Here is a 24,340-nt window from a genome sequence, read left to right as displayed (position 1 = left end):
CAGGCACACAGTCCCTGGTTGTACCAGCCTTTACTCATGTGCCCAATTTTTGAAACGGGTTTATTAAACAAGGTAATAAAGACAGGCTCAGTTAGAATGATGACCAGCTCCCTAGAATGCCCCATCTACACAGCGTCCATACCTTAGGAGGTTTTTAGTGTAATTCCATAATTATCTCACTGTCTATGTATAATTAAATGTTTTAGTTGATTATTACACATAACATGCAGCCTTAGCTTTAGCTAAACAGCTTCAGCGTCAAAAACATGAAAACTGATTGAGCTTTATTTAGTTATTAAGTAACTACCAAGATAATGCTGAAACACAAAATATCTGGGGAGAGAGGGCGACCGGCTGACATAAAGGATGCGATACTGACTTCAAGGCCAGGACCGCGGGAGAGGCGAGCGCTGGCAGGAGGACGGCGCTGCATTGCTTACCTTTCATCCACGTCCTGGAACAAACAATTTGGCGAATGTGTGGTCGTAAAAATTCTCTTTTCAGGAGGGATCCTAGGGGCTGCAAGAAAAGAATTTTGCACAGATTTCTGATTCTAAGACATACGTACTTTATGTAGTCATACTACAACTACTGGAAACCACCATGTGTTGATAGATTCCGAATGATGGGGAGCTAGAGAAAAAATTAAAAGTGGACTCTGAGTAACAGAGCCTGTCCTGAAGGGAGAAGAACAGACCCTACGCTTGGTGACCACCAGCCAGACTTCTCAACTTCTTTGTGGACCAGTTTTAGTCTAGAAAGCCAGGAATTGCCACGTTAGCAGAACCACGTGGTGAGGTTTAGGCTTCTTTCAGCAAAATCATGCTGGAAGGCCGTCTTCATGATGTTTACGATCCAACAAGAGTGAACTGAACAAATTATATTTTTTAAAGGAGTAAAATATTTGGATTCAAAATTCTCAGCAAATGTCATTGTATTGGGACTTCACAGTTTCTAAGGTGGGCAGAGGTGCTAAGAGTAATTTTCATAAAGGAAGTCACCTATGCAGAATTTTCCTCAACTACCAAATTCATGGACAAAACATTCATAATTCCAAAACTTTTCATTCTTGAAGGAGACTCTGATCATTTGGGGGAATAACTTGCTGAGATCTGAGTAACCCCTCTAAACCTTTACTGAATATTTAGAAGAGAATGTTCTATATGTGGGAATCCATCAAACATCTGAAAGAAACTCATATACCTAAAACATTTCTATCACTTTTAAGAAATGCCTTTTAAAAAAAGATATCATTAACCACTGAGAGACAATTGTAAGTACAATTAAACCTGGACTAAACTGGACCCCTGTGGTTCAGGACTTACAGATGGCCCTGCTTTCAGAGAATTTTGAAATCACGTGACTTGCTGAGTCGCCACGGTGAGGACCTAGGTTCCTGGCCAGGTCTTGTAGTCAGCGCGAGGCTGTGCCACAAGAAAGTCTATGAGGAGGGGCTGCTGGAAGGATACAAGCAGCGTGGCAAAGTGCCTTGGGTCCTTTGGGAGGGGGTGGCCTGAGGAGCCAGCAGGTCCCAAAAAGGACACCTGGTGAGGTAAGCCTGCTGTGATGACTGGGTTTCTACAGGCAGAGGTGGAGGGGAGGAGCCCTAGGGGAGGAAACAGCAGGACAGAGACTGGGGGTCAGGGGAACGCTGGGCCCTGGAGGCTCCACAGCTGGTCTGCAGAAACCAGGCCGTACCGGAGGGCGGGACATCCAGCAGGAGGTGGGACGGACCAAGGTGAGCAGGGAGGAATGCTCAGCACTTACTTCTTAGGCAGTGGCTGCTTTGGGGTTCCACACCTCAGAGGCCGGGGAGCGCGAGGACAGAAGGGACGTGGGCCCCGGACCCATCGAGGCTACGTGGACGGAAGGCCGTGGCCAGGGAAAGGGGAAGGCACCCACAGCCCAGCGACGGGCTGGACCCAGGTGAGAGATGCCAGGGCCCGGAGCCCTTAGCCAACAGGGGGAGGTGGTGTGGATGGGAATACAGGGAGGGCCAGGTGACAAAGGTGGGTGCCGAGTCTCGAGGGAGATGGAGGCTCTGCCCGAGGCTGGGGGAGAGGCAGGGGCCGGGAGCCCACCTCACACACATGTATCTGAACCACGGGAGGAAGTGAGGGAGAAGCCTCGGCCAGCTGTTACCTTCGTAGCCCGAGCGCACCCTCTCTGCCAGCAGCACGCAGCACAGCTGGCTCTCAGTGCCCTGCTGGTCGCGCACCTGGGCCAGGTAGGGCGTCATGCGGAACGGGTGGTAGCGGATTTCACTCTCGTGGTTTTTGCTGACACTGCAGAGGAGGGCACGATGAGAGGTTGGGGATTACGACCGAAGGAGTCATCCTTTACTGCTGGTTACCTCTCCCCCAGCAGCAGCTGTTATGTCTCAGCAATCCTTTTATTTATTGCATGGACGCCTGCAGAGCCGAGCCAGGCCCCTCACCTGGAAACCCAGGCCGGGCCGGACGTGCTCCCTCGGCCTGTGGTCTGTGCCTCTGTCCCGCCCGAGGGTCTGGAACCCCCAACCCTGCTCCTCCGTCTCACCCTCAGACGTCTGGTGACAGTGAGGGGTCAATTGGAGAGTCACTGGCCTGAGCCATGGGAGCTTCAGGGGCCCTTCTCTGGAGTAGTTTGCATTTTAATTGGGGAGAGGATGCTGCTCCAACACTGGGGTCCCAGCCCCAGCTTCTGACGGTGCCAGTGTCTGGCCAGGGTCACTCCTGATACCGCAGCTGGATGCTCAACTGGTCACTCGACTTGGGGCCAAAAACCTGTTGGGAAAGCTATGGGGCTCTCCCTGAAAAAACGTACACTCGAACCAAAGGCCACACATGCTTCCGGGGTCCTCACGGACCCTGGGGTTCATGCCTTCCCAGGTGGGGGCTGCCGGCCAGTTTCCCGGGTCAGAGACGGCAAGTCCAGGCTCCCCGGCCGACATTCCCTGCAAGGAGCAGGCAAATCGCTCTGTCGTTGACCAGGCTGTCTTAATATCTTGTGCACATTTAAAACACGGCTCAGGAATTCCCTGGCGGTCCAGTGGTGAGGTCTCGGTGCTTTCACTGCCGGGGACTGGGTTCAACCCAGAGTCAGGGAACTAAGATCCCACAAGCCGAGTGGCGCCCCCCTCCCCAAACAAAACAAAACAAAACAAAATAACTCCGCCTATGGAAACGTGTTTTTCGTGGACTTTTCAGGAACACTCATGCTGTGAGGCAGGGATACTCCTGTGGCACCTCAGCCCCAAAGAACGGGGCCTGGGCAGGCTTGCGGCCTCGGCTGGCAGCATGCGGAGGGCACCCCTGCACCTCCTCCGCCTTCACTAGAGGCCCTCAGGGTGAAACGTCTGTGCAATGAAATTCAGGAAAACCTGGGCTTACCTGACGCGGCAAAAGAAAGATTTCTCCTCCATGCATTCTTGAGTAAAAGAGTCTAAAAGAAAAGGCCCCAGTCACTCACCCAGTTACACCACTGAGCAGGGACAGTGCTTTTATTTCCCACAGGCCAGGCAGAAGCAGGAGAATTGAGTCAAGGTGTGATGCAGATCTACCTGGCACTGAGCAAAGCCCTGAGGTTAGAGACCTTGTACCACAGTTCTGACTAAGAAGAAATCTATTACACGAGCGTGCACTCACCAAATTATGCCGTGCTAAAAGTGCTGCTACAAACACACTATCTACTGACCAATTTAACTGTGGAAGACGTACTGACTGACGTGCAGAATTTTTGCATATAAAGCCCTGGACATTTCAACCTACATATTTTGGGGGATATTTAATTCTAATAGAAGCAACTCAGGGCATTTCACAGCTTACATCAAGCCTTTTCCTAAATATTAACTTACTTTAAAATTGAAAATGTCTAGTAAAAACATGAGTTCGACTGGGTGACCTCATCAGAGATGACGGAATGGTGTTTCCACAATAAACACATTTTAGAAAAAGAAATCTTAGACTCTGGTCTTTCATGTAAAGCTTCCTCTACTCAAAAGAAATGAGGAAAAGTAGATGATTGCTGGTTGGGGAAAATGATATAAAATTTCTGGCCTGGAAAGGCCTTCAAGAAGTCACCTGGTCCTCCTTTTCTATTCAGACAAAAATGCAGTGGCAAGCACCCTGGGGAGACGGCGCCGGCCTGTTCGTTCTGTGAGTCCACACGCAGCGATGCCTCCCTCCCTCCACGCGGTGACCCAGCACTGACAGGTCCTAGTAACGTGCAGCACAAACTTTAGTGATCTGATTGCACAGCCCTTGGGCTGGGGCTTTGGGAGAAAGCAGGCAGCTCTACCTCTGAAACGCGAAGCGAGCGTCTCCTCCTTGCATGAGTCAACCCTAAAGCAAACTGCGCTTCTGGCCCCGGGTTGTCTGCTGTCAGGAACAGCTGCTGAAAGGTGGCTGTGACAGTGACAGCCCGCTGCCGGCTGCCTGGGAGCAGGGGACGCGGGGAGCACCAGGGCCTGGAGGGAGCCAAGATCCAGGAGGTGGTGACAGTGGGCTCAGGGGTGTTTCGACGTGAGCAGAGGTGCTGACCCAGGAGCCAAGGGCGACACGGGGGTCAGCTCTGGGTGACACGGCGAGGGCTGGCTCTTGGTTAAGATCATGACTGAGGCCCAGCTTTTCTGGGGTGACTCCCGGCCCCGTCCATTTCCTGCTCGTCTCTGTTGGCTTCTCCTCTTTGGGTCCATCTCAGCTCTGAGCAATCAGAGCCCAACGAGGGGCTAATGACGGTCTAGGTGCAGGTGGACAGACGCTGCAGGACTTACGCTGAAAGGCCTGAGCTGGTGGGGACCCTCTCCTCTCCTCTCCAGTACCTTCTGCCAGGACCCCGTGCCATGTTTCTGCTGAGACTTGTCGGGTCAACCGGTCCCCTCCTGCACTCACTCATGTGAAGGCCTGTGCTGGTCACGAGAGAGCTCCCATGCCTTCCAGACGCAAAGTCTCCCCAACCATGTTGCAGGAGGACAGGGACACACGACACTTGACCGTGAGAGCCCTGTGGCCAGGAACATGGGGGCGGGGGGGGGGGACCCGAGGTCCGAGGAAGCAGCCACCTGGGCGCAGACTAGAGCCTGAAGCGCCTGGAAGGCCGGGGTGAGCCCGGGAGGATGGCGCGGCCGCTGGCGGAGGTGAGGAGCCCCCCGCTATGCTGACATCGGTGCACCACCTGCAGGGAGCCTTGCAGATGTACCTCCGTCCTTCCCCCGACCCCGCAGCCTCATGTCCAGGCTCCAGCTCTGATCAACCTCCTTTCTAAAATACCTGACACTCTTCTGAAGCAGTTTCCCCTTTCCGCAATTTATGAAAAGACTTTTTTCTCTCTCTAAATGTATTCTGAGCAAACCACCTTTAATCTTGCGCCTGGGACAGACAGGGCAGCCTCAGGCCCCTTCACGGGGGCCTACCGCAGGCCTCCAGCGGAGGGGAGGTGGGCAGCAGCCCCACGTCGGGGGCGGCCCCGCCCGGCCCCCTCCCCATGCTGCCTGTGGAGAAGGACAAGGCAGCCCGGCCGCGGGGCCCTCACCTGCTCGGCGGCGGACACTCCAGGGCGGCAGCTTGCACGGCGTGGTGCAGCTGTGGAACACGCCCACGTCGCGGGGCGCCAGGAACTCCACGAACTTGGTGTCGTGGAAGGTGCCCCGCTTACAGTGGAAGATGGAGACCACTTGGTCAGAGATGTACAGGATTTTCCCGGTCACCAGGGACACGGCCGCAGCAAACATGTCCTGGAATGGAGAACACGGTTCTGGTGAGGCCGGGCCAGAGGAGACTGGACAGGTCACCCTCCCCCGAGGGGCAGGGAATCGGGGCCGACAGACGGGAAGGCAGCAGGATGCGTGAAGGGTCAGGGGAAGCCTCTGGGCCCCTCTCCTCGGCCCTGACGGGGATAACTCCGCCTCCCCTCTTACATATATTGGGGTCCTAGGGGGATATTATCTGAAAAAACACATCAGGGTTCCGGCGCCAAAAGGAACCCCAGCTGTGCTGATTCCCTGCAGCGGTCACCTGCGTGGTCTTCTGGGCATGGGGCTCCCTGGCGTCCAGCCTGGGTGATTCGCGAGGGGGAAGGGGGCCTCTTCCCCTCTCTCCCGGGGCTCAGGGCTGCCTGGGGGGCTGGAGGCCTCAGGCCCCCTGGCCCACCAAGGGCTCTCCCCACGCTGGCTGGCCCACTGAGCTCGGGGCGGGGCTCCCTGGGGGTTAAGCTGCAGGGAGGGCACAGGAGGAAAGAGACAGGAAGGGCCGGGGAGTCCCATTCTGCAGGCCATCCCTGCTGCGATTCCGCACCTCCGGGTCCCCACCTGCCCTCGGGTTTCCTCTCATTAATTGAGAACTGGGGGTAACTCCCTCCCCTTCTCCAGACCTCCAGGGAGGCCTCACCTTTATGGGTTGCTTAAAAATGCATGAGCTTGTGGAGTCTCACGAAGCGCCCGCCCCGCAAGTGAACTGACAGTCACCTAGTGTGTCCCTTCCCCCCACCCCCGTGCGGGCCACGCCCTCGGTCAAGGGGGGCTCACTCACACACACTCGGGGTGTGGGGTGGAGTCAGTGCAAGAGGACAGCCTCAGAGGACAGCACAAGTCGGCAACACGGCCGCCACTTTGGAATCCCTGACTTACCTTCTTTTCTTTTAAGGAAGGAACTCATTTCCTGAAACTCCCAACCCTGCTGCTATGAAACCGAGGCTCAGCCAGCAGCTCTGGGTGAAGACCTCGGCCACCTGAGCTGAGCCTCCTGGGTGAAGACTTCGCTCATCAGGACACTTACCACGTTCTTCACGATAAACTCGGAGGTGACGCTCTCGATTTCTTCCACCGTGTAGGAGGGCACATGGGCGCCGCAGGGGTGGCCCTCACTGGACATCAGCAGCTGGTAGTACTCCTCATTGGCTGTAGGTGAGACCAAGGGGAGGGCTGAGGGCGGCCCTAACTCACGGCTGGGGATCTACCTTTCTCATGAGAAAGTGGGCACAGAACACAGAGAAATGCGAAGGCTAGACAAAGAGAAATCCGGGATTCTTTTCCCTGATAAATCAGAAGGCCTTTGATTACAGACATTTTTAAAACGATAAAGACACATTATTTTCAGTAACATGACCACACGGTTCCACCTAAGCCGCACTTTCCTCAAAGGCCTGTGACCGCGACACAGCATCAATGTTTCCGCGCAGGACAATGTTTCCGTGGCAGCCCCTGCATCTGCCCCCACGGGGGTCAGACGCTCCCATCCGGACAGAATCGACTCTTAGAAACACCGGGCATGAGAAACAGCCCTGTTTTCAGAATGAACTGTTCAGAACAGAACTGAAGACGAGGACCGCTCATCCCGGGACACCCCGTACAGGGTGACAAAGCTATCTCCACCCAGAGGGGAGCCCTCAGGCGAGAGGAACCCAGGATGCCCGACTTCAACAGCTAAACCGTGCTGCGGTGACCCCCGGCGTGGGTGTCCTGGGCCCGCTCTCCGGGGATGGGCTGTCGGCAGAACAGTGCACTGGAGATGCCGGCGCTTCCTCCACGGCGGTGCGTTCCTTACCTGCCCCGGAGACAGAGGCACCTGCATTTACCTGAGACCCAGGGAAGGGGCCCCAGCTCAGTGGAAGGGCCAGCCACAGGAGCAACTGAAGGAAGACTGCACGCTAGTGGAAGTTACGGCAGGGACCTGGAATTTATTGCAACGTAAAGCGTCTGAGCTTGATGACACAAGTCCTTTGGAATCTGCAGTGTTTGCTGGTGGATTCCTGCACTGCATCTGTGAAGAGTTCTACATACACATCTCAGGTAAAGGCCTCAGTCGATTCCACTGACCGGCTCTGAAAGCTCTTACGACTTCTTCCACCTAACAGTAAAACCCGGAGGGAAGCAGGACCTGGATCACGTGGGTCCTGTCACTGTGTGCCTGTGACGGAAAGGGGGCGCCTGGTCCCGCCTGCCCGCCTTCCTGGTACAAAGACCACCACGAGGGAAATTCACATATTTTTAGAAAAACGAGAAATGAACTGCCCAAGGTCTTGAATCTGGAGCAGCTCGAAAATACTGTCCTTTAAGGATAAGATCAGGCAATACCCTCCTTGTATCTTCTCCTTTTTTTGTTGCTGTTTGTTTCCTTTTTTCCCCCTCACATTATTTTTTTTTTTTTGCGGTACGCGGGCCTCTCACTGTTGTGGCCTCTCCCGTTGCGGAGCACAGGCTCTGGACGTGCAGGCTCAGCGGCCATGGCTCATGGGCCCAGCCGCTCCGCGGCATGTGGGATCCTCCCGGACCAGGGCACGAACCTGCGTCCCCTGCATCGGCAGGCGGACTCTCAACCACTGCACCACCAGGGAAGCCCCCCTCACATTATTTTTTAAAGGAGGGGCAAGCCCTCAGCTAAATGCTGGGGGCTATTCATGTCGCCAGTGTACACACACGTCACAACTCTCCAGCCAGAGCCTGGAAGGTGCTGGACACTTGTGAACGTGACCTGACCCCAGCCCTGGGCATGAAAGCTTCATGTTGTAAATAGGTTTCTTTTATCAGCTGGTTTTCTACCTGCTTTTTTTCCCTCTAAAAGTCAAGTACAACAGAAAACTTCCGATGAACTGAGATTTCCAACCAGTTGAGATTTCGTCAGACTTCCCCAACTTCCTTCTGCTACTTCAGGACTGAATTTTAGAAAATCAACACAACTGAAGCTCTAATTTGGGGAGATGTGAAACCGACTCCTACAGGTTGGAACAAACAGGTGAGGCGGACGTACCTTTCACCTGCTTCACGCTCCTCAGGGCGTACTTGAGGGTCAACAAGGTGCTGGCCTTCCCCTTGGCCCTCTTGTCCGCAGGGAGGTGGACCTTCAGCTCCTTCAGCGTTTTGATCAGCTCTTTGTGGGCGTCCACTTTGGTGGACTGTTTGCTGCTACGGAGTTAAAGAAAGACGTCAGTACCCTAAGTGCCCTTTTTGGAAGAAACGTGCCTCTGGTCCAGTTTCTCCACCAGGGCGCGAGGACACCGCGGTCCACGTGTTCCTGGGTGGGCATGCAGGATGCAGCAGCCCCCAGCAGCCGTGACAACCACGAATGTCTGCAGACATCGCCTCGTGTCTCTCACGGGGAGAGGAACTGCCGGGGAGAACCAGTGCTCTGACCCAGGTGAATGCTGGAGGGTGCCCTCCCACCTGCTGGTCCACCCACAGCCCGGCCAGCAGGCCCCACTGCTGAGCTCTGCCCACCTCCATCTCAGACAGAGAGGGAGACAGTGATGGAGACCCCAGAGGGCAGCACAGTGGCGTCCTGGGGCGAGGACATAAATGACGTGTGAAGGCCTTGGAGAGGAAAGGGGGTTTATATGGAGGATCTTCAAACTCAGGGACGTGGAAGGGGCAGGAGGAAGGGTAGGGGGCACTTGCTGAGGGAGATGGGCCTGTGTAGACAGAGGGTACCAAGAGAGCGAAGGGGTCAGGCCTCTGGGGTGAGGATGGCCAAGGCCCCATATGCCCAGGACAGAGATCTGGATTTTGCTCCAGTGGGGATGTGAAAGCATCTGTCAATATGAAATTAAGGACATGTTTGTTACAAACACGTAAAAAAAAGTGAGTGTTCCAGATACATGTCTGAGACACAGACAAGGTCTGCTTAGTGAGAGCTGGAGCAGCTACAGGTCTGGGGCAACATCAGGGGCTGTGAGTGGCCCGTGGGGATGGTTGTCTGAAAGGGCGTGGCTGGGTTCACAAGGTGGACAGCTGCTCAGACTGACAGGTTCTAGCAGAAGCCTGAAAAAAGTCGCATCACCCCCAAAACCTTATCTCATGACAAATCTTTCCATCTCTCTAAAGGCTCTAAATTGAGGGAGTTCTAACTGGTCTTACCTGCAGCCACTTGTGGACGGGTGGTGTTCAGACTTCACCATCATCAGACTAAATGTACCTGGACTAAAAGAACAAAAAATAAAGGCTAAACTCAGAAGAGTGTATCCATCCACTTCTCCCCGCATCCACCCAGCGATGATGGGCTGGATTACATCACAGTAAGTCAATTAGGAAAAAATATGAGCTTAAGAGAAAAAGAACAAGAAACCTCTGGACACCAGAGAAACTAAGTACTGGGGGATATAAACCCAAGACTAGAGGAGAAGTTCTTTTTCTACAAACCACGGGGCATCAGTTCAGTAGCTGCTCGAGGGGTTCCCTGACTCTTCCGCCTCCCAAGAGCTGGTCACCATGCTACGTGTCTAGCTACTGGCGGTCTGACACCCCAAATCACCATCATAAGGAAGGACAGACCCTAGCAAATTTTAGTTATTCTGAGTCAATAAGATTTTCAGAAGTCTTATAAAACTTGGTCATCAAGATTTAAAGACTGCAAAAGCAATCGCAATAGCACGGAATGAGACACTGAGAAAACAAATGCCCGGCCTCGCCTTGGGGGCCTCAGACACACCCACCCCTGACAGGTGCTGGGCGGCCCCACCAGCATCCACAGCTCCGGGCCGCCGTCTGCACAGTTGCTGCCCTGTGAGTCCCGCCCCCTCGAGCCGTTCTCATTGGTTTTATACCCGCTTGTGCCATCGCTCATGTCCACGTCCTCCTGGAGGGGGGCTTGGCTGGGCCAGGGCTCCACAGGCTCCTTGGAAGGGTCACTGGGGCTGGGGGCGTCGTCAGCGCATCCGTTCATGCTGGCTCCTGGGTGACGCTGGCAAACGAGAGAAGGTCATCAGGTTCAGGGGGCAGGGGGTCGTGCGGCAACCAGGTGAAGTGTCCTGTGGGAATCTTTCTCCACGTTTCGCTGGAGGCGCCGGCAGGAGGTGCGGTCAATGGAGGGTCTTCTGCGCTCGTATCCACAGGACTCCCACCTACCATGCGCGTGCGCATGCGAAGGCGCATGAATCAGGTGGCCGCAGCCCCAGACACCAAGTTGCTGACGGCCTCCCCAGGTGACGTGCGGGGGCAGCGGGGTTCAGAAATCTCGGCTGTCACAAGTTACAGGAGGCCCTTGAACCAGGCTGCGGGCAGGGGCAGAGCCTGAAACCAGGCTGCGGGCCAGGGAGAAATGTGGCTTCGGGGAGCAGGCGTCACTGCGTGAGGAGGGCAGAGCGGCCGGGGCCCTTACAGCAGCAGGGGTCCGGGCACAGGGTGGTCCAGCCGAAAGCTAAGGTGTGTGCGAGTTGGGTGGGGAGTGGAGGGACCAGTACGAGGCCAGCGTGGAGTCATCTGGGATTGACGAGGAGCTGCTGGAACGCTGGAAGCAGTAGACTCCTATAACTGCGCTTGTGTTTGGACAGCAAGTTTAGCTTTGGTGCTTTGCGGGTAGGTGGATGGAGCGGGGCTGAAATGAGAGACTGACCAGTCACAGGCTGGGATGAGTAAAGACAGTGAGTAGCCGGGGCAGGAGGGGTTGACCAGAAGCCTAAGGACGGGAGACTTAGAGGCCACAGGGTAAAAGCAGGACCTGGGATGGTGCCCCACTGCGAGGTCCTGGGAGGAAGCAGGCGCTCATGCACACCAGTGGAGAGGTCGAGGAAGGCCCGGAACGAAAGGGTGTGGTCAGGGTTAAGGTAACTACAAATGATGTGCAGCTCAGGGGCAACCAGTTAGGGGGAGGGAGCTGTAATCTTCTCTGGGCCCGGAAGGGCAGGAAGAGGAGGGCTACTGAAAGCAGAGGCACCCAGACAACCTGCGGCCTGTGGGGGCAAAAACCTCCTGAGCTCGGAGGTCAGGAAGCCAGTAGGCAAAGGGACACACTGACACAGTCCCCAAAGGCTAGCCTCGGTCACCGAGCAGTGGGGGAAGATCTGGAGGGCCCAGGCAGCGGTGCCTTCACTGAGGGGGTCCCCAGAAAGCAGAATGTGCCCCTGCACCTTTCCTGTGCTGAGGATGTGACACATGGTGGCTCACGTAACCCTCATGATCACCAGCCACGGCACACCAGCATTCCCTTCTAGGGATGGGCAAACAGGCCGGTGACTTGCCCAAGGACACACACAGCAGGAGACAGTGCTGGATTCAGGCTCCCCCACCCGCCAAAGATGGGGACCCGTGCAGAATCCAACCACATTACTCTCTGGAAAACAGCAGGTCTGATCAGACCCTGTCATGTTCATGAACCAGATAAACAGAAAAGAGCCAACATGCAGCTTCTGAAAAGAAGTGCAATGAAGACAAGATGCACACAACCTCCATGGCACGAGGAAACAAGCAACTTTAGGACAGCACCAACTCTGTATCATAAACAAAAAGCAAGAAACGACGGATTCGATGAAACACGTAATGAAGGATGAGCTAAAGCTGCAGACTGACGTGAAAATGTCACATTACAACAGGCAATTAGAAAGCTAAAGTTCAGACTCAGTGATGGGGAGGATGAGAGTGAGAAACTTTTTAAACACGCCCAAGGAAAGGGCTGATATTAAAGGCACATTTTTACCTGCAGATAACATCTCTTTCTGAAAAAGACACCATAGCAATGAAACAGAAACTACAGTGAAAGATACACGTGAAGGAAACCATCCTGAAGGCAGATTTGCATCTGCGTGACTTCCTGAGGACCAGGCAAAATTATGTGAGAAGTGTCAAGGCCCATCTATGTCCTGATGAAAATGATGTTTTCAAGAAAAAAGAAAATTCTACCCACATCCCGACAGGAAAAACAGGTTACCTGCGAAGGATGCTAAGTCATGCTAGTCTTGGACATCTTTGCTGTAATGTTTAATTTTCAGAAGATAAAGTCTTTACACTCTGAGAGGAGACGGTCACGGCCACAGGGAGGAAGTCTCAGAGTATCTTGCTATGGCTTTAGACGGAAGCTGTTTATTTTTTATTTTTTATTTTTTTTTATTTTTTTTTTTCTGTACGCGGGCCTCTCACTGCTGTGGCCTCTCCCGTTGCGGAGCACAGGCTCCGGACACACAGGCTCCGCGGCCATGGCTCGCGGGCCCAGCCGCTCCGCGGCATGTGGGATCTTCCGGGATCGGGGCACGAACCCGTGTCCCCTGCATCGGCAGGCGGACTCTCAACCACTGCGCCACCAGGGAAGCCCCGGAAGCTGTTTATTGGTCCCGAATCACAGAGAACCTCAAACGCCAGCTCTTTGCAGTGAAGGTCAGGAACAAAACAAGCCAGTCTACTGCTCGGTCTTCAGCATTTCAGGGAAGTTCTAGCTAACTCGATGAAAGAATGAAAGGTGCCAACATCTAGGAAGAGAGACCAAAGACTAAGAACAGACTGTTCCCACGAAGAGAAACACCAGGTAAGAGCTATAAGCCTGGAAGGATGCCCAACCTTGTTAGACATGAGGAAAACACAAAGCAGGAGGCTTCCAGAATCTAACAGGACCGACAGCATCCTGGGCTGGCCAGGAGGAGGGCTCCTGTGCACTGTGTTGGACTAACGAAGTCTTCCTGGGGGTCTCTGGGCGTGTCTAGCAATGCTTACACCCCAGCCCCTCCCCACTTCTAGGAAGCTGCTCCGTGGGAATGCTCGTCCATGCACAGAGACGTGTGAGCACGGGGTCCGGAGGAAGAAAAACCTGGAAAGAACCACCAGCAAGGAGTCTACCCTCATCCTGTCCAGGGCAACTTCCAAACTGAGCCCCCTGCCTCACCTGACCCCACTGCAGTCCACACAGGGCAAGTGAGCTCCTCTCTCCCCTGGGCGCAGAGCTCAGCCCTGCTCTGCACAGGGGTCAACAGCTCAGCGAGGCCTCCAGCTGCCTCCTGGGATCTCCCGTGCAGCCACCCCCTTGGCCCAGGCACTGTGCTCCGACCTCGGGGACCTTGCATTTGCTGCTCCCTGGTGCCCGCAGCACTGGTCCGGCAGATGGCCTGACTGTCCTGCACAAACAGCACTGCCTTCGCCCCGGCCCTGCCGGCCCTGCATCCCCTTCTCGGCTTTCTCTCCCGTGGCACCGACACTGCCCGACTGCACACTGACGCGTGGGTGCTTTTGCTGACGGCTGTACCCCAGGGCCTGGCACGTGGTGTGAAGGCATAAACCCTGGGACATCTGCACTGTGGAATACTATGTACTCCATCAAAAAGACGGAGACCAGACACACTGATGTGGGAAGACTCTGGGGCATAAACGGACAAGTCACAGAACAGCGGGAGCGACAGTAGAAATGGCCGGCAGCGCGTCACAGGGCTCGGCGTGTGCCGGCACCACTCCGGGGCTGTCTCTGCTGACTGACTTGCTCTGACTGCGCACAGCACCGAGGGCCACCGTGCCAGCAGAGAACGGGACAGCCATCTTTCCTGCCCTCATGGAGCTTACATTCTAGTGGGGAAAACAGACCACCAAGAGGGAACGATGTGCACAGCCGATTAAGGGTAAGTGCTAAGAGAAAGGCAGAGCAGGAGTCCAGGAGGCGTGTGGGAGCGGCCGGCGTGACTTAGGAAGGCAGGCCAGGGAAGGCCCATGGATAAGTGATGTTTGACCGTGCACCCCCACGTGCTGGTGATTCAGAGCCCCTCGGCCTCCCTCGCCCCGCGGCCCGCAGCCCCTCACTCCCCCCGCCGGCCACCACTAGGCACACACCCACGCGGCCCTCCTGGCTCCACACCTGAGGCCGTCAGGAGACTCTGGCTCTGCCAGACGCCTGTGACCTTGGATGAAGCGCCACACCACGGGGTGCGCCCTGCTTCCCCCGCTGCTGCCGAAGGGCCCGGTGAGGCAGCCGGTGCTCCCTGGGTGAGCTCGGACCACAGCACCCGGAGGGAGGATGGTCCCTCTCCACCCCTCCCTCGAATAGACTGTCCTGGAGCTTTTCTTTGTGTCCTTCCTTCCTTATTTTTTGATAGTTTTTTGGATGAGGCCCCAAGGGGCTGAGTGGCCAGCTGAGTGTCTGTGAAGCAGGGTGTCAATGCATGTGTGCGTGTGCGTGTGTGTGTGCGTGTGTGTGTGTGTGTCACAGCCTTCTCTTCCGCACTCCCCTCTCCCTCACTCCAGCTGTCCTGGGACTGCACCTCCCAGGGATGCACTAGCATTTTTTTTTTGAATTTTTGAATTTTATTTTATTTATTTTTTTATACAGCAGGTTCTTACTAGTCCTCCATTTTATACCCATCAGTACACATGTCAATCCGAGTCTCCCAATTCATCACATCACCACGCCCACCTGCCGCTGCTTTCCCCACTTGGTGTCCATATGTTTGTTCTCTACATCTGTGTCTCAATTTCTGCCCTGCAAACCAGTTCTTCTGTACCATTTTCCTAGGTTCCACATATATGAGTTAATATGTGATATTTGTTTTTCTCTTTCTTACTTCACTCTGTATGACAGGCTCTAGATACATCCACTTCTCTACAAATGACCCAATTGTGTTCCTTTTTATGGCTGAGTAATAATATTCCATTGTATATATGTAGCACATCTTTTTTATCCATTCGTCTGTCAATGGGCATTTAGGTTGCTTCCATGACCTGGCTATTGTAAATAGTGCTGCAATGAACATTGGGGTGCATGTGTCTTTTTTTTTTTTTTTTTTTTTTCTTTTTTTTTTTGGGTATGCGGGCCTCTCACTGTCGTGGCCTCTCCCGTTGCGGAGCACAGGCTCCGGACGCGCAGCCCAGCGGCCATGGCTCACGGGCCCAGCCGCTCCGCGGCATGTGGGATCTTCCCGGACCGGGGCACGAACCCGTATCCCCTGCATTGGCAGGCGGACTCTCAACCACTGCGCCACCAGGGAGGCCCGCATGTGTCTTTTTGAATTATGGTTTTCTCTGGGTATATGCCCAGTAGTGGGATTGCTGGGTCGTATGGTAATTCTATTTTTAGCTTTTTAAGGAACCTCCATACTGTTCTCCATAGTGGCTGTATCAATTTACATTCCTACCAACAGTGCAAGAGAGTTCCCTTTTCTCCACGCCCTCTCCAGCATTTGTGGTTTGTAGATTTTCTGATGGTGCCCATTCTAACTGGTGTGAGGTGATACCTCATTGTAGTTTTGATTTGCATTTCTCTAATAATTAGTGATGTTGAGCAGCTTTTCATGCGCTTCTTGGCCATCTGTATGTTTTCTTTGGAGAAATGTCTATTTAGGTCTTCTGCCCATTTTTGGATTGGGTTGTTTGTTTTTTTAATATTGAGCTGCATGAGCTGTTTATATATTTTGGAGATTAATCCTTTGTCCGTTGATTCGTTTGCAAATATTTTTTCCCATTCTGAGGGTTGTCTTTTCGTCTTGTTTGTAGTTTCCTTTGCTTTGCAAAAGCTTTTAAGTTTCAATAGGTCCCATGTGTTTATTTTTGTTTTTATTTCCATTACTCTAGGAGATGGATCTGTGATTTATGTCAAAGGGTGTTCTTCCTATGTTTTCCTCTAAGAGTTTTATAGTGTCTGGTCTTACATTTAGGTCTCTAATCCATTTTGAGTTTATTTTTGTGTCTGGTGTTAGGGAGTGTTCTAATTTCATTCTTTTACATATAGCTGTCCAGTTTTCCCAGCACCACTTATTGAAGAGACTGTCTTTTCTCCATTGTATATCCTTGCCTCTTTTGTCATAGATTAGTTGACCATAGGTGCGTGGGTTTATCTCTGGGCTTTCTATCCTGTTCCATTGATCTATATTTCTGTTTTTGTGCCAGTACCATGTTGTCTTGATTACTGTAGCTTTGTAGTATAGTCTGAAGTCAGGGAGTCTAATTCCTCCAGCTCCGTTTTTTTCCCTCAAGACTGCTTTGGCTATTTGGGGTCTTTTGTGTCTCCATACAAATTTTAAGATTTTTTGTTCTAGTTCTGTAAAAAATGCCACTGGTAATTTGATAGGGATTGTACTGAATCTGTAGATTGCTTTGGGTGGTAGAGTCATTTTCACAATATTGATTCTTCCAATCCAAGAACATGGTATATCTCTCCATCTGTTGGTATCATCTTTAATTTCTTTCAAAAGTCTTATAGTTTTCTGCATACAGGTCTTTTGTTTCCCTAGGTAGGTTTATTCCTAGGTATTTTATCCTTTTTGTTGCAATGGTAAATGGGAGTGTTTCCATAATTTCTCTTTCAGATTTTTCATCATTAGTGTATAGGAATGCAAGAGATTTCTGTGCATTAATTTTGTATACTGCAATGTTACCAAATTCACTGATTAGCTCTAGTAGTTTTCTGGTGACATCTTTAGGATTCTCTATGTATAGTATCATGTCATCTGCAAACAGTGACAGTTTTACTTCTTCTTTTCCAATTTGTATTCCTTTTATTTCTTTTTCTTCTGTGATTGCCGGAAGCACTAGCCTTTAAGCCTCGGCCCGCACTCTGCTTTTAAGAGAACCCAAACTAAGACACACTGAAGAGAGTGACAGAATGGGCCAGGAGGGTGCTGGAAGAAGAGAATTCTAGGCAGGAGGACAGCACATGCAAAGGTCCTGAGGCAGATGGGTCTGAGGACAATGGACGAGTCTGGAGCAGAAAGGGCAAGGCAGAAGGTAGGAGCTGACCTGAGGTCAGAGCCAGGTCATGTGGCACCTCGCAGGGCAGAGCCAGGGCCCTGGATTTTTCTGAGTGAGGTGGGAACTGCTGTAGAGTCCTGTGCAACAAGGTATCACTCACGTGTTAGCAGGGCCACAGGGTCGAGGCAAGGTGGAAGCCAGGACACCTCTTAGGGGGCTCTGGGCCGCCCCGGGTGCAGAGGACATTCACTCTGTCCCCTCCACTCCCTGGATACCACCTGTCCCATCCCACAGCCCTCCCCAGACAAGCAGCAGGGCCGGTCCTCTGCTGGGTAACTTATGAAGGGGACAGGGCAGCAGCAGAGGACTAAGTGAGCAGACCCTGGACAGCAGGGGCTTTGGCGGGTTCCTCCACCTCCTGGCCGTTACCTCGGGCAAGTTCCTACATGTCCCGGTACCTTGCTTCCTCCTCTGTGAGATGGGGCTACGGCAGCACCTGCCTCCTGTTGGCTGCTCGGAGGGTTAAAGGGCAGCAGTGCAGTATCTGGAATGCAGTAAGTGTCCAGCAAAGGCTGGCTTTTACTGTCACTGCCGATCACTAGAGGAAAAGAGACAGCGTAACAAAAAGCAAATTAAAAAAAAAAAAGTTGATATTTCATTGTCACGAGCGCTGTTTCTGGCCGCCCCAGGAGATGCGGACGACCCTTGGTGGGCGCATCACGCGCTTTGCTTCCACGCTCGCCCAGGCTTGCCGCTCAGCTCCTCGGAGGGCCTCCTGGTTTTCACCAGTCCCACCCCTGGGAGCCTGTCTGAGTAGGGTGCATCGAGCAGGGGTCACAAGATGACCTTCGGTGGAAGGTAAATCTTTTTGCTGAGAGGGTAGGGTAAGCATGGCAGAAATGGGAAGCGACAAACCAAACCATCTGAGCTTCATCATTCCAGACAAACGCGTCACTCAGCACTGACAGCTCTAACTGACCGACCTCGTTTTGCCAAGTCGGCAGAACCAACATGCCCGTCAAAGCAGACTTTGCCTCGGGGCTTCCACCAACGTCCACTGAGCGTCCGCTCACGCCAGCACTACCAGGGCCCCGAGGAAGCCCCGGGAAACCTGTGTTTCCACCAGGGCAGTGGGGGGTCCTCGTGAGCCCAGGGGCCCCGCGAAGGAAAGGACAGCCCTGCTGCAAAGGGGCTGCAGGGAAGCCAGGTGTGCCGCTGGGCGTGAGCTCGAGCGCCTAATGCTAGAGGCCATTGCGGCCGCTTCTCAGTTGTCCCCACACGGGTTCTCCCCCGGAAAACGGTCAGACCGGAGGAAAGGAGCTGAGCTCGTACCCCTGACTCCGGGCGCCTGACCACACCTTCAGCAGCGAGGGCTGCCCTGACTGGACAGAGGAACACTTAGAAAGTGCCGTCCACGATGAGATCTTCGTCTGGGATGGCTTCACAGTGTTCGGGATGGGAAGGAGATGGGCAGGGATACAGGAGGAGGAGGGCCAAGACCAAAGCTGGTTCATTACCCTGTCCTCGCTACTTGCACATGTACTCATAGTTTCCATAATAAATAGTAAAAAAAAAAAAAAAAAAAAAAAAAGGAGAACAAAAACACAGCCTGGGCCCCAGGGCCACCTTCCACTGCCGCTGCCAGGACTGGTAAAGGCTCCCTACACTCAGTACCCCTGAGTCTAAGGGGGAACGTGAATTTCTCTGTGGAAAGCGAAAAGCGGTGTAGGTTCAATCACTTAAGATGATCAATGACTTGAAATGGAAGATAAGATACTTGAGATGGTAAGGCCTTGCTCTATGTCCACAAACTGAGCCCCCAGCCCCGGAGGCAGAATGCTGCCAGCCCCCAGGGGCCTCGGGTGGTCCCCCCACCCCTGCCCCTCCCACCCCAGGGCCCTGTGAGCCTGAATTCTCACAGCCTGGTTCATTCTGCCTGTTTCCGAACTTTATGTAACAGGGATCTCACAGCCTGTACTTTGTTTCTGCAAACCCTCGGTATTTTACAACCCCAAATATTATAACACGGTTGCTACTTCCTGGTAGGAGCCAATTCCCTGAGGCCAGCCTGCCGTAATCCGGAGAAAATGTTTGTCCTGCTGAATAAACACCCGCACTCTCCATGGAAACGGTTGGTAACCGAGGAAAATGTGACTGCAGCTGTCCAAATATGGAAGGGAAGATGGCTGGGGAGAGGCTTGTCTCTGCCTCACTAAGACCCCTTCAAACACTCTCAGCTCGGCCTTTAAAACCTCACGTACGGAGAAGCACAAAATTTAAAACAACAATAATGCAAAGGCGTCAGCTCCCTGGCTTCAGCGTCGGGATGCCTGGGAACAGCCCAGCTGTTCTGATTCTTCTGTCACCCCAGGGAGAGTGCTAGGATTCTCAAAGCCGTCGGGGCCTGGGGAGGGTCCAGCACTCAGCCCGGAGCCCCACCACCTTCAGAACTGCCCATCTCTGATAACACAGTGGCCTTGGCCTCGCCCTGACCTGCACTGCTGGGATGCTCACTTACTGCTTCTGATTTGCTCTAGGTAGACCTGGAAATACAGTAACAAACTTGTTACAGAGGTGCCTACAAAGAGCACAGAGCTGAAAGGAGGGCTTCACAGAAAAGCTTCGGGGCAGGCCCGTCAGAGGCCCTGGCCAGACTTTCTGGTTCTCTGTGAGTTGGCAGGTGGGCCAGCTTGTCACTGGCAGCGGTGCAGAGCGTCTGCAGAGATGCCAGGTTATGTGTTTCTAGTTGGTTTTGCCGAATATGGTAGTTTTCAGTGTCACTCTCTCTTTGGACTGTGTGCTGAGAGGTCCCGCCAGGGACTCAGTGACCTGCCAGAGCCTGTGATTTGCTGAGGCCCTGTCAGGTTACATCATCATTTAAAAACAGAGGCGTGCCCACCAGCATTTTTCTGATAGTTAAGTGTGGTTGAGAAATAGTACAAATGAGAGGAATTTTTCCTGTTTCCTTCTAAGCCTCACAGGGTAACATTATGTACCCCCGAGTCAGAAACTTGTGTCTCCTGTGTAGGTGCCTAAGGAGATCACCTGTGGAGTAAGAGGAATCCAAAAAGCTAGGGATGGAAACAGACCTCAAAGATCGCCTACCCTGAGCCCCGCTGTACAGACCAGCCCCAGGGTGGAGCTGAGTCAGCCAGCAGCAGCCCACTGGCTGGTGACAGGCCACCCCCTCCTCACCAGCGCCCCAGCCTCCACAGAAAGCCAGGGCTGTGTTGGCTCTGTACCAGTGAATCACACCAAGATGACAGTGACAAGATAACTGCGAACACCCACGGTACCATCTCTGTTGGCATATCACGTAGCTTCCACTTAAGAAAAAGGAGTCCCTTTCCTCATTTTACTCAGACACCTTATAAAAAGTGATTAGCCTTGTATTTAAAAGCTCAATTTCCAGTGAAAGCCTTCAGGTAGAGTCCTGTTCCCTCCTCAGCCAAACCAGCCCAGGACCAGAAACCCTGGCTGGGGACGGGATGGGCAGGTAGAGAGAAGGCCAGTGGCCTTGCTGCACTGGACGTGGGAGGGCAGAGGTATTCATGGAGGGGCTGCTGCCATGGTGCTAGGGTTCTTAACGTTTGGGGGGCCTGAGGCCCCTCTCTCTAAACTCCAGCTCATTCAAGATTCAGCAGCACCCAATTTCAGGCCTTCATAGAACTTCTGAAGCTCATCCTGACCCAGATCAAGACCTTCAGGATGATGGAAAACACTGCAGGCACCCTGAGCCTGGACCTGGCCCTGCTGTGATGTGTGCCCAGCAGGCATCTGGGCCTCAGTTTCCTCATCTGTCAAGCTAAGGAGTTACCCTGGGTGATTTCCAGGGTACCTTCTGGCTCCTTTTTTCTGTGAGTATGAATCAGCTTTCCAAACTGGTTTCTTCTGTGTATCAGAAACCCTGGTAACCGAGTTGTCATCCCTTATCCTGGCCTTCCTGGAGGGATAAGCAGGCCACCATCCACCCCCTGGTTCCTGTCCAGGACTTGGCAGCCAAAGTACCCCCCAGAAGGATAATGTGATTGCTGCACCACAAAGTACAACCCTCCCCCTTCTTCCACCCAACCTGGGGAGAGAGAATAAATACAGAGAGGTCCAGGGTGGGCAAAGGGGATGAACATCAGGTGCTCAGACCTGGCTTGGCGCAGGAACTGTCTTGTCTCTCTACTCACCCACTCCAGGGGACCCGTGGGCTGTCCAGGCAGGGCTCCTAGACTAGTGCCCAGCAGTAGCCTTGCTCCAGCCAGAGACTTGACTCTGTGGCCTCAGAGCAGGAAGCCGGCTCCCCAAGGGTCCCTCCATGTTCCCAGGGACTGTTGCACTGACCCTCAGTTGCCTTGGCCTTTCTCAGCCTTCTCCCACGGGGGTGGGGGGGGAGGGGGTCAGGGAGGGAGAAGAGGAGGGGTTCATAAAAGAAAATCGTCTAGAGAAGGACAGTCCGACACATAGCCACTCAGTAGCTCTGTGACCTCAGACATGGGCTTAACCACTCTGGACCTCAGTTTCTTGATCTGCAAAATGGGAATAACAGTCCCCACACAAGGCCGGTTTCAAGACGAGGAGTAAAAGGGCCCAGGAAACCCTCGGATCGTGCCTCCGTGGGCTAGAGGATCCTCTGCCGCCTCCCGTAGCCAGCCCGCCGAGACCCCAGACCGCCAGCCCGAGGCCAGGGCGGGGGCTGGCCTGGAGGCGGTTACGTAACCAGCGAGCCGGGCGGCCGGACGCCGGTCGGCGCCCAGGCTGGCTCGCCCTTCCCGCCGCGCCACGCACTCACCGGAGCCGCGTCCTCGCCTGTCCGCCAGACCGTCTGCTAGTCGCCCGCCGACCCCGCCGCCGCCGCTGCCAAAAGCTGAGCTGAGCCCACAGGGCCGCCCACCTCCGCCGCCGCCGGGGACTAGCCGCTGTCACATAGTGGAAAACGTGACCGCTCGCCGCTCCCGCCCCCGGCGCCCGCCATTGGCCGGGGTGCCGCCTCATCTGCATACGGGGGGGCCGGGCCTGCAAGCGCCGCGCGTCCATTGGCTGCGGCGCCCGTCGCTCTCTTTACATAAGACGCACATGGAATTCCATGTTCACAGATTCGGTTACTCAATGAAGACGCGGCGCTCTCGTGCCCCCCTCCTTGTCCTCCCGAGTGGGCCCTTCCACTTCCGGCCTCGGCGCCTTCCATTCAAGACAGCTTGGGTCCGCCGGCTCAGGGAGTGCGGAGTGGCGCGTACCACCGCGGGGCGGGGGGAGTTGGACGCGGGACTGGGGTTTCTGTGCACCGGGCAGCCGAACCCCCGCTGAAACCCAGGCCCCCAGAGGCTATCACCTTGAGCAACCGGCCAGAGGCGAGCCCCCCGCAGATATCTTTCATTCACTCATTCACATTCATTCATTTACTCACTCTCATTCATTCATCGCTAGGCGCTGTAGCTGCCCCGGAGACTGGGCGGCCCTGCAGGAGCTCCCGGTGCGCGCCCACCCAGGCCACTGAGGTTGACACTTGTCCCAGATCTGCCAGGACAGTTAGCTTCCAGGTGGCCTTTCTTATTTTTCAGACCATGTGTCGCAAGTTTTGTTTCAGCAAATGGGGTCCTTGTTACTAGAAGGATGTACAAAAGAAATAAATGATGTTGTCTTTGCCCCCAACCACGTCATTAGGGAGAAAGGACGTCTCATGAAAAGGGAACTTAATCAACTACTAAATTGAGCGGTATGGATCATAAATTAGCCGGGGCTAGAGTCATTCCCGAAGCTCCATGGAGGAGGCAGCGCTTGAAGAGTGGGAAAGGCCTTTGGAAAAGGAGGGTTTTCTTTCTTTTTTTAAAAAAAAAAATTTATTTATTTTTGGCTGCGTTAGGTCTTCGTTGCTGCGCCTGGGCTTTCTCTAGTTGCGGCGAGCGGGGGTACTCTTGGTTGCCGTGCGCAGGCTTCTCACTACGGTGGCTTCTCGTTGCAGAGTACGGGCTCTAGGCGCACGGGCTCAGTAGTTGTGGCATGTGGGCTCTAGAGCGCAGGCTCGGTAGTTGTGGCGCAAGGGCTTAGTTGCTTGCGGCACGTGGGATCTTCCTGGACCAGGGCTCGAACCCGTGTCCCCTGCATTGGCAGGCGGATTCTTAACCACTGCACCACCAGGGAAGTCGAAGGAGGGTTTTCTGAAGGTGGAAGCCACAGAGGCAAATGAGCCAGGTGTGGGCAGTTCTGGGAGAGAGCGCTGTACTCTGAGTACCTTGGCTGTGGCCATTTGTTCTTCAGTGAGCATTGTTTGTGGCATTTGAAGCCCCAGCCATCCGTCTAAAGTGTCAGGAGAGAGTAGAACCTCCTCTCAGACCAGGTAGAGGGCCAAGGCTTTCCCCATGGGACGTGAAACAGCAGGCAGACTCCAAGGCAGCTCAGCTGCAGCAGCCTCTGAAACTGCAGGGTCTGATGGGGGAGGCGAGGCTGGTTGGGCTCTGAAGGGCTGAAGGGGCCTGTAGAATCTCCCTCCATTTGTCCGTTCTTCTTCCTGGGCTTTCCTAGGGACGAGGGATGGGAGGGAGGGAAGAGTTATGATCTGGTGGCCTGCAACAAACCAAGCTGCTTGTTCCCAAAGCCAAATGCACATTCAGGATTTCCTATGTGCAAGTCACTTCTTTCCCTCTCCTGGGCAAGGTGTGTGTGCAACTTCATCACACACAGAGGCAAAGCGGAGCAATGCCAAGTTCATCAGGACAATCCTTCCCACATAAGTCCTGGCAGGCCTGCTGCGTGCCACACACTCCTTGGTGAGAGCAGCCCCTCCTGTTTCTCTGACATTGACGTACTCCCCGTCCCCCTCCCTAAATAGACATCCACAAACCCAAGCAAATCCAGGCCCAGCTGCACCCTGAACACACCCAAAGGCTTTTTTTTTTTTTGCAGTATGCGGGCCTCTCACTGCTGTGGCCTCTCCCGTTGCGGAGCACAGGCTCCGGACGCGCAGGCTCAGCGGCCATGGTTCATGGGCCCAGCCGCTCCGTGGCATGTGGGATC

General features: G+C 54.1%; 1 protein-coding gene across 10 annotated transcripts in view; it reads right to left on the bottom strand.

Moving 5' to 3' along the window:
- Positions 1 to 22,258, bottom strand: part of PER2 (period circadian regulator 2) — a 41,425-nt gene extending 19,167 nt beyond the window's left edge. For 4 of the 10 annotated variants that reach the window (XR_009533164.1, XM_060106124.1, XM_060106129.1 and 1 more), the window contains exons 1-11: positions 22,119 to 22,258; positions 17,768 to 17,936; positions 10,513 to 10,649; positions 9,827 to 9,889; positions 8,724 to 8,878; positions 6,753 to 6,874; positions 5,512 to 5,713; positions 4,062 to 4,196; positions 3,372 to 3,423; positions 2,143 to 2,285; positions 441 to 519 (exon numbers count right to left, since the gene is read on the bottom strand). Coding sequence is in view for 9 of the 10 variants with exons in the window: in XM_060106124.1 (XP_059962107.1) it covers positions 441 to 519; positions 2,143 to 2,285; positions 3,372 to 3,423; positions 4,062 to 4,196; positions 5,512 to 5,713; positions 6,753 to 6,874; positions 8,724 to 8,878; positions 9,827 to 9,889; positions 10,513 to 10,631 (1,070 nt within the window). In the remaining variant the exon portion in view is untranslated. Of the gene's footprint in view, positions 1 to 440; positions 520 to 2,142; positions 2,286 to 3,371; positions 3,424 to 3,450; positions 3,548 to 4,061; positions 4,197 to 4,278; positions 5,350 to 5,511; positions 5,714 to 6,752; positions 6,875 to 8,723; positions 8,879 to 9,826; positions 9,890 to 10,512; positions 10,650 to 17,767; positions 17,937 to 22,118 lie in introns of those variants that run through there. The other 6 variants (XM_060106130.1, XM_060106131.1, XM_060106125.1 and 3 more) reach the window with 5 other exon arrangements.
- Between the last annotated feature and the right edge of the window lie 2,082 nt (positions 22,259 to 24,340).

This window comes from Mesoplodon densirostris, chromosome 8, assembly GCF_025265405.1.
Source record: "Mesoplodon densirostris isolate mMesDen1 chromosome 8, mMesDen1 primary haplotype, whole genome shotgun sequence".
Classification (NCBI taxonomy): domain Eukaryota; kingdom Metazoa; phylum Chordata; class Mammalia; order Artiodactyla; family Ziphiidae; genus Mesoplodon; species Mesoplodon densirostris.
This window is presented reverse-complemented; position numbering and strand designations above follow the sequence as displayed.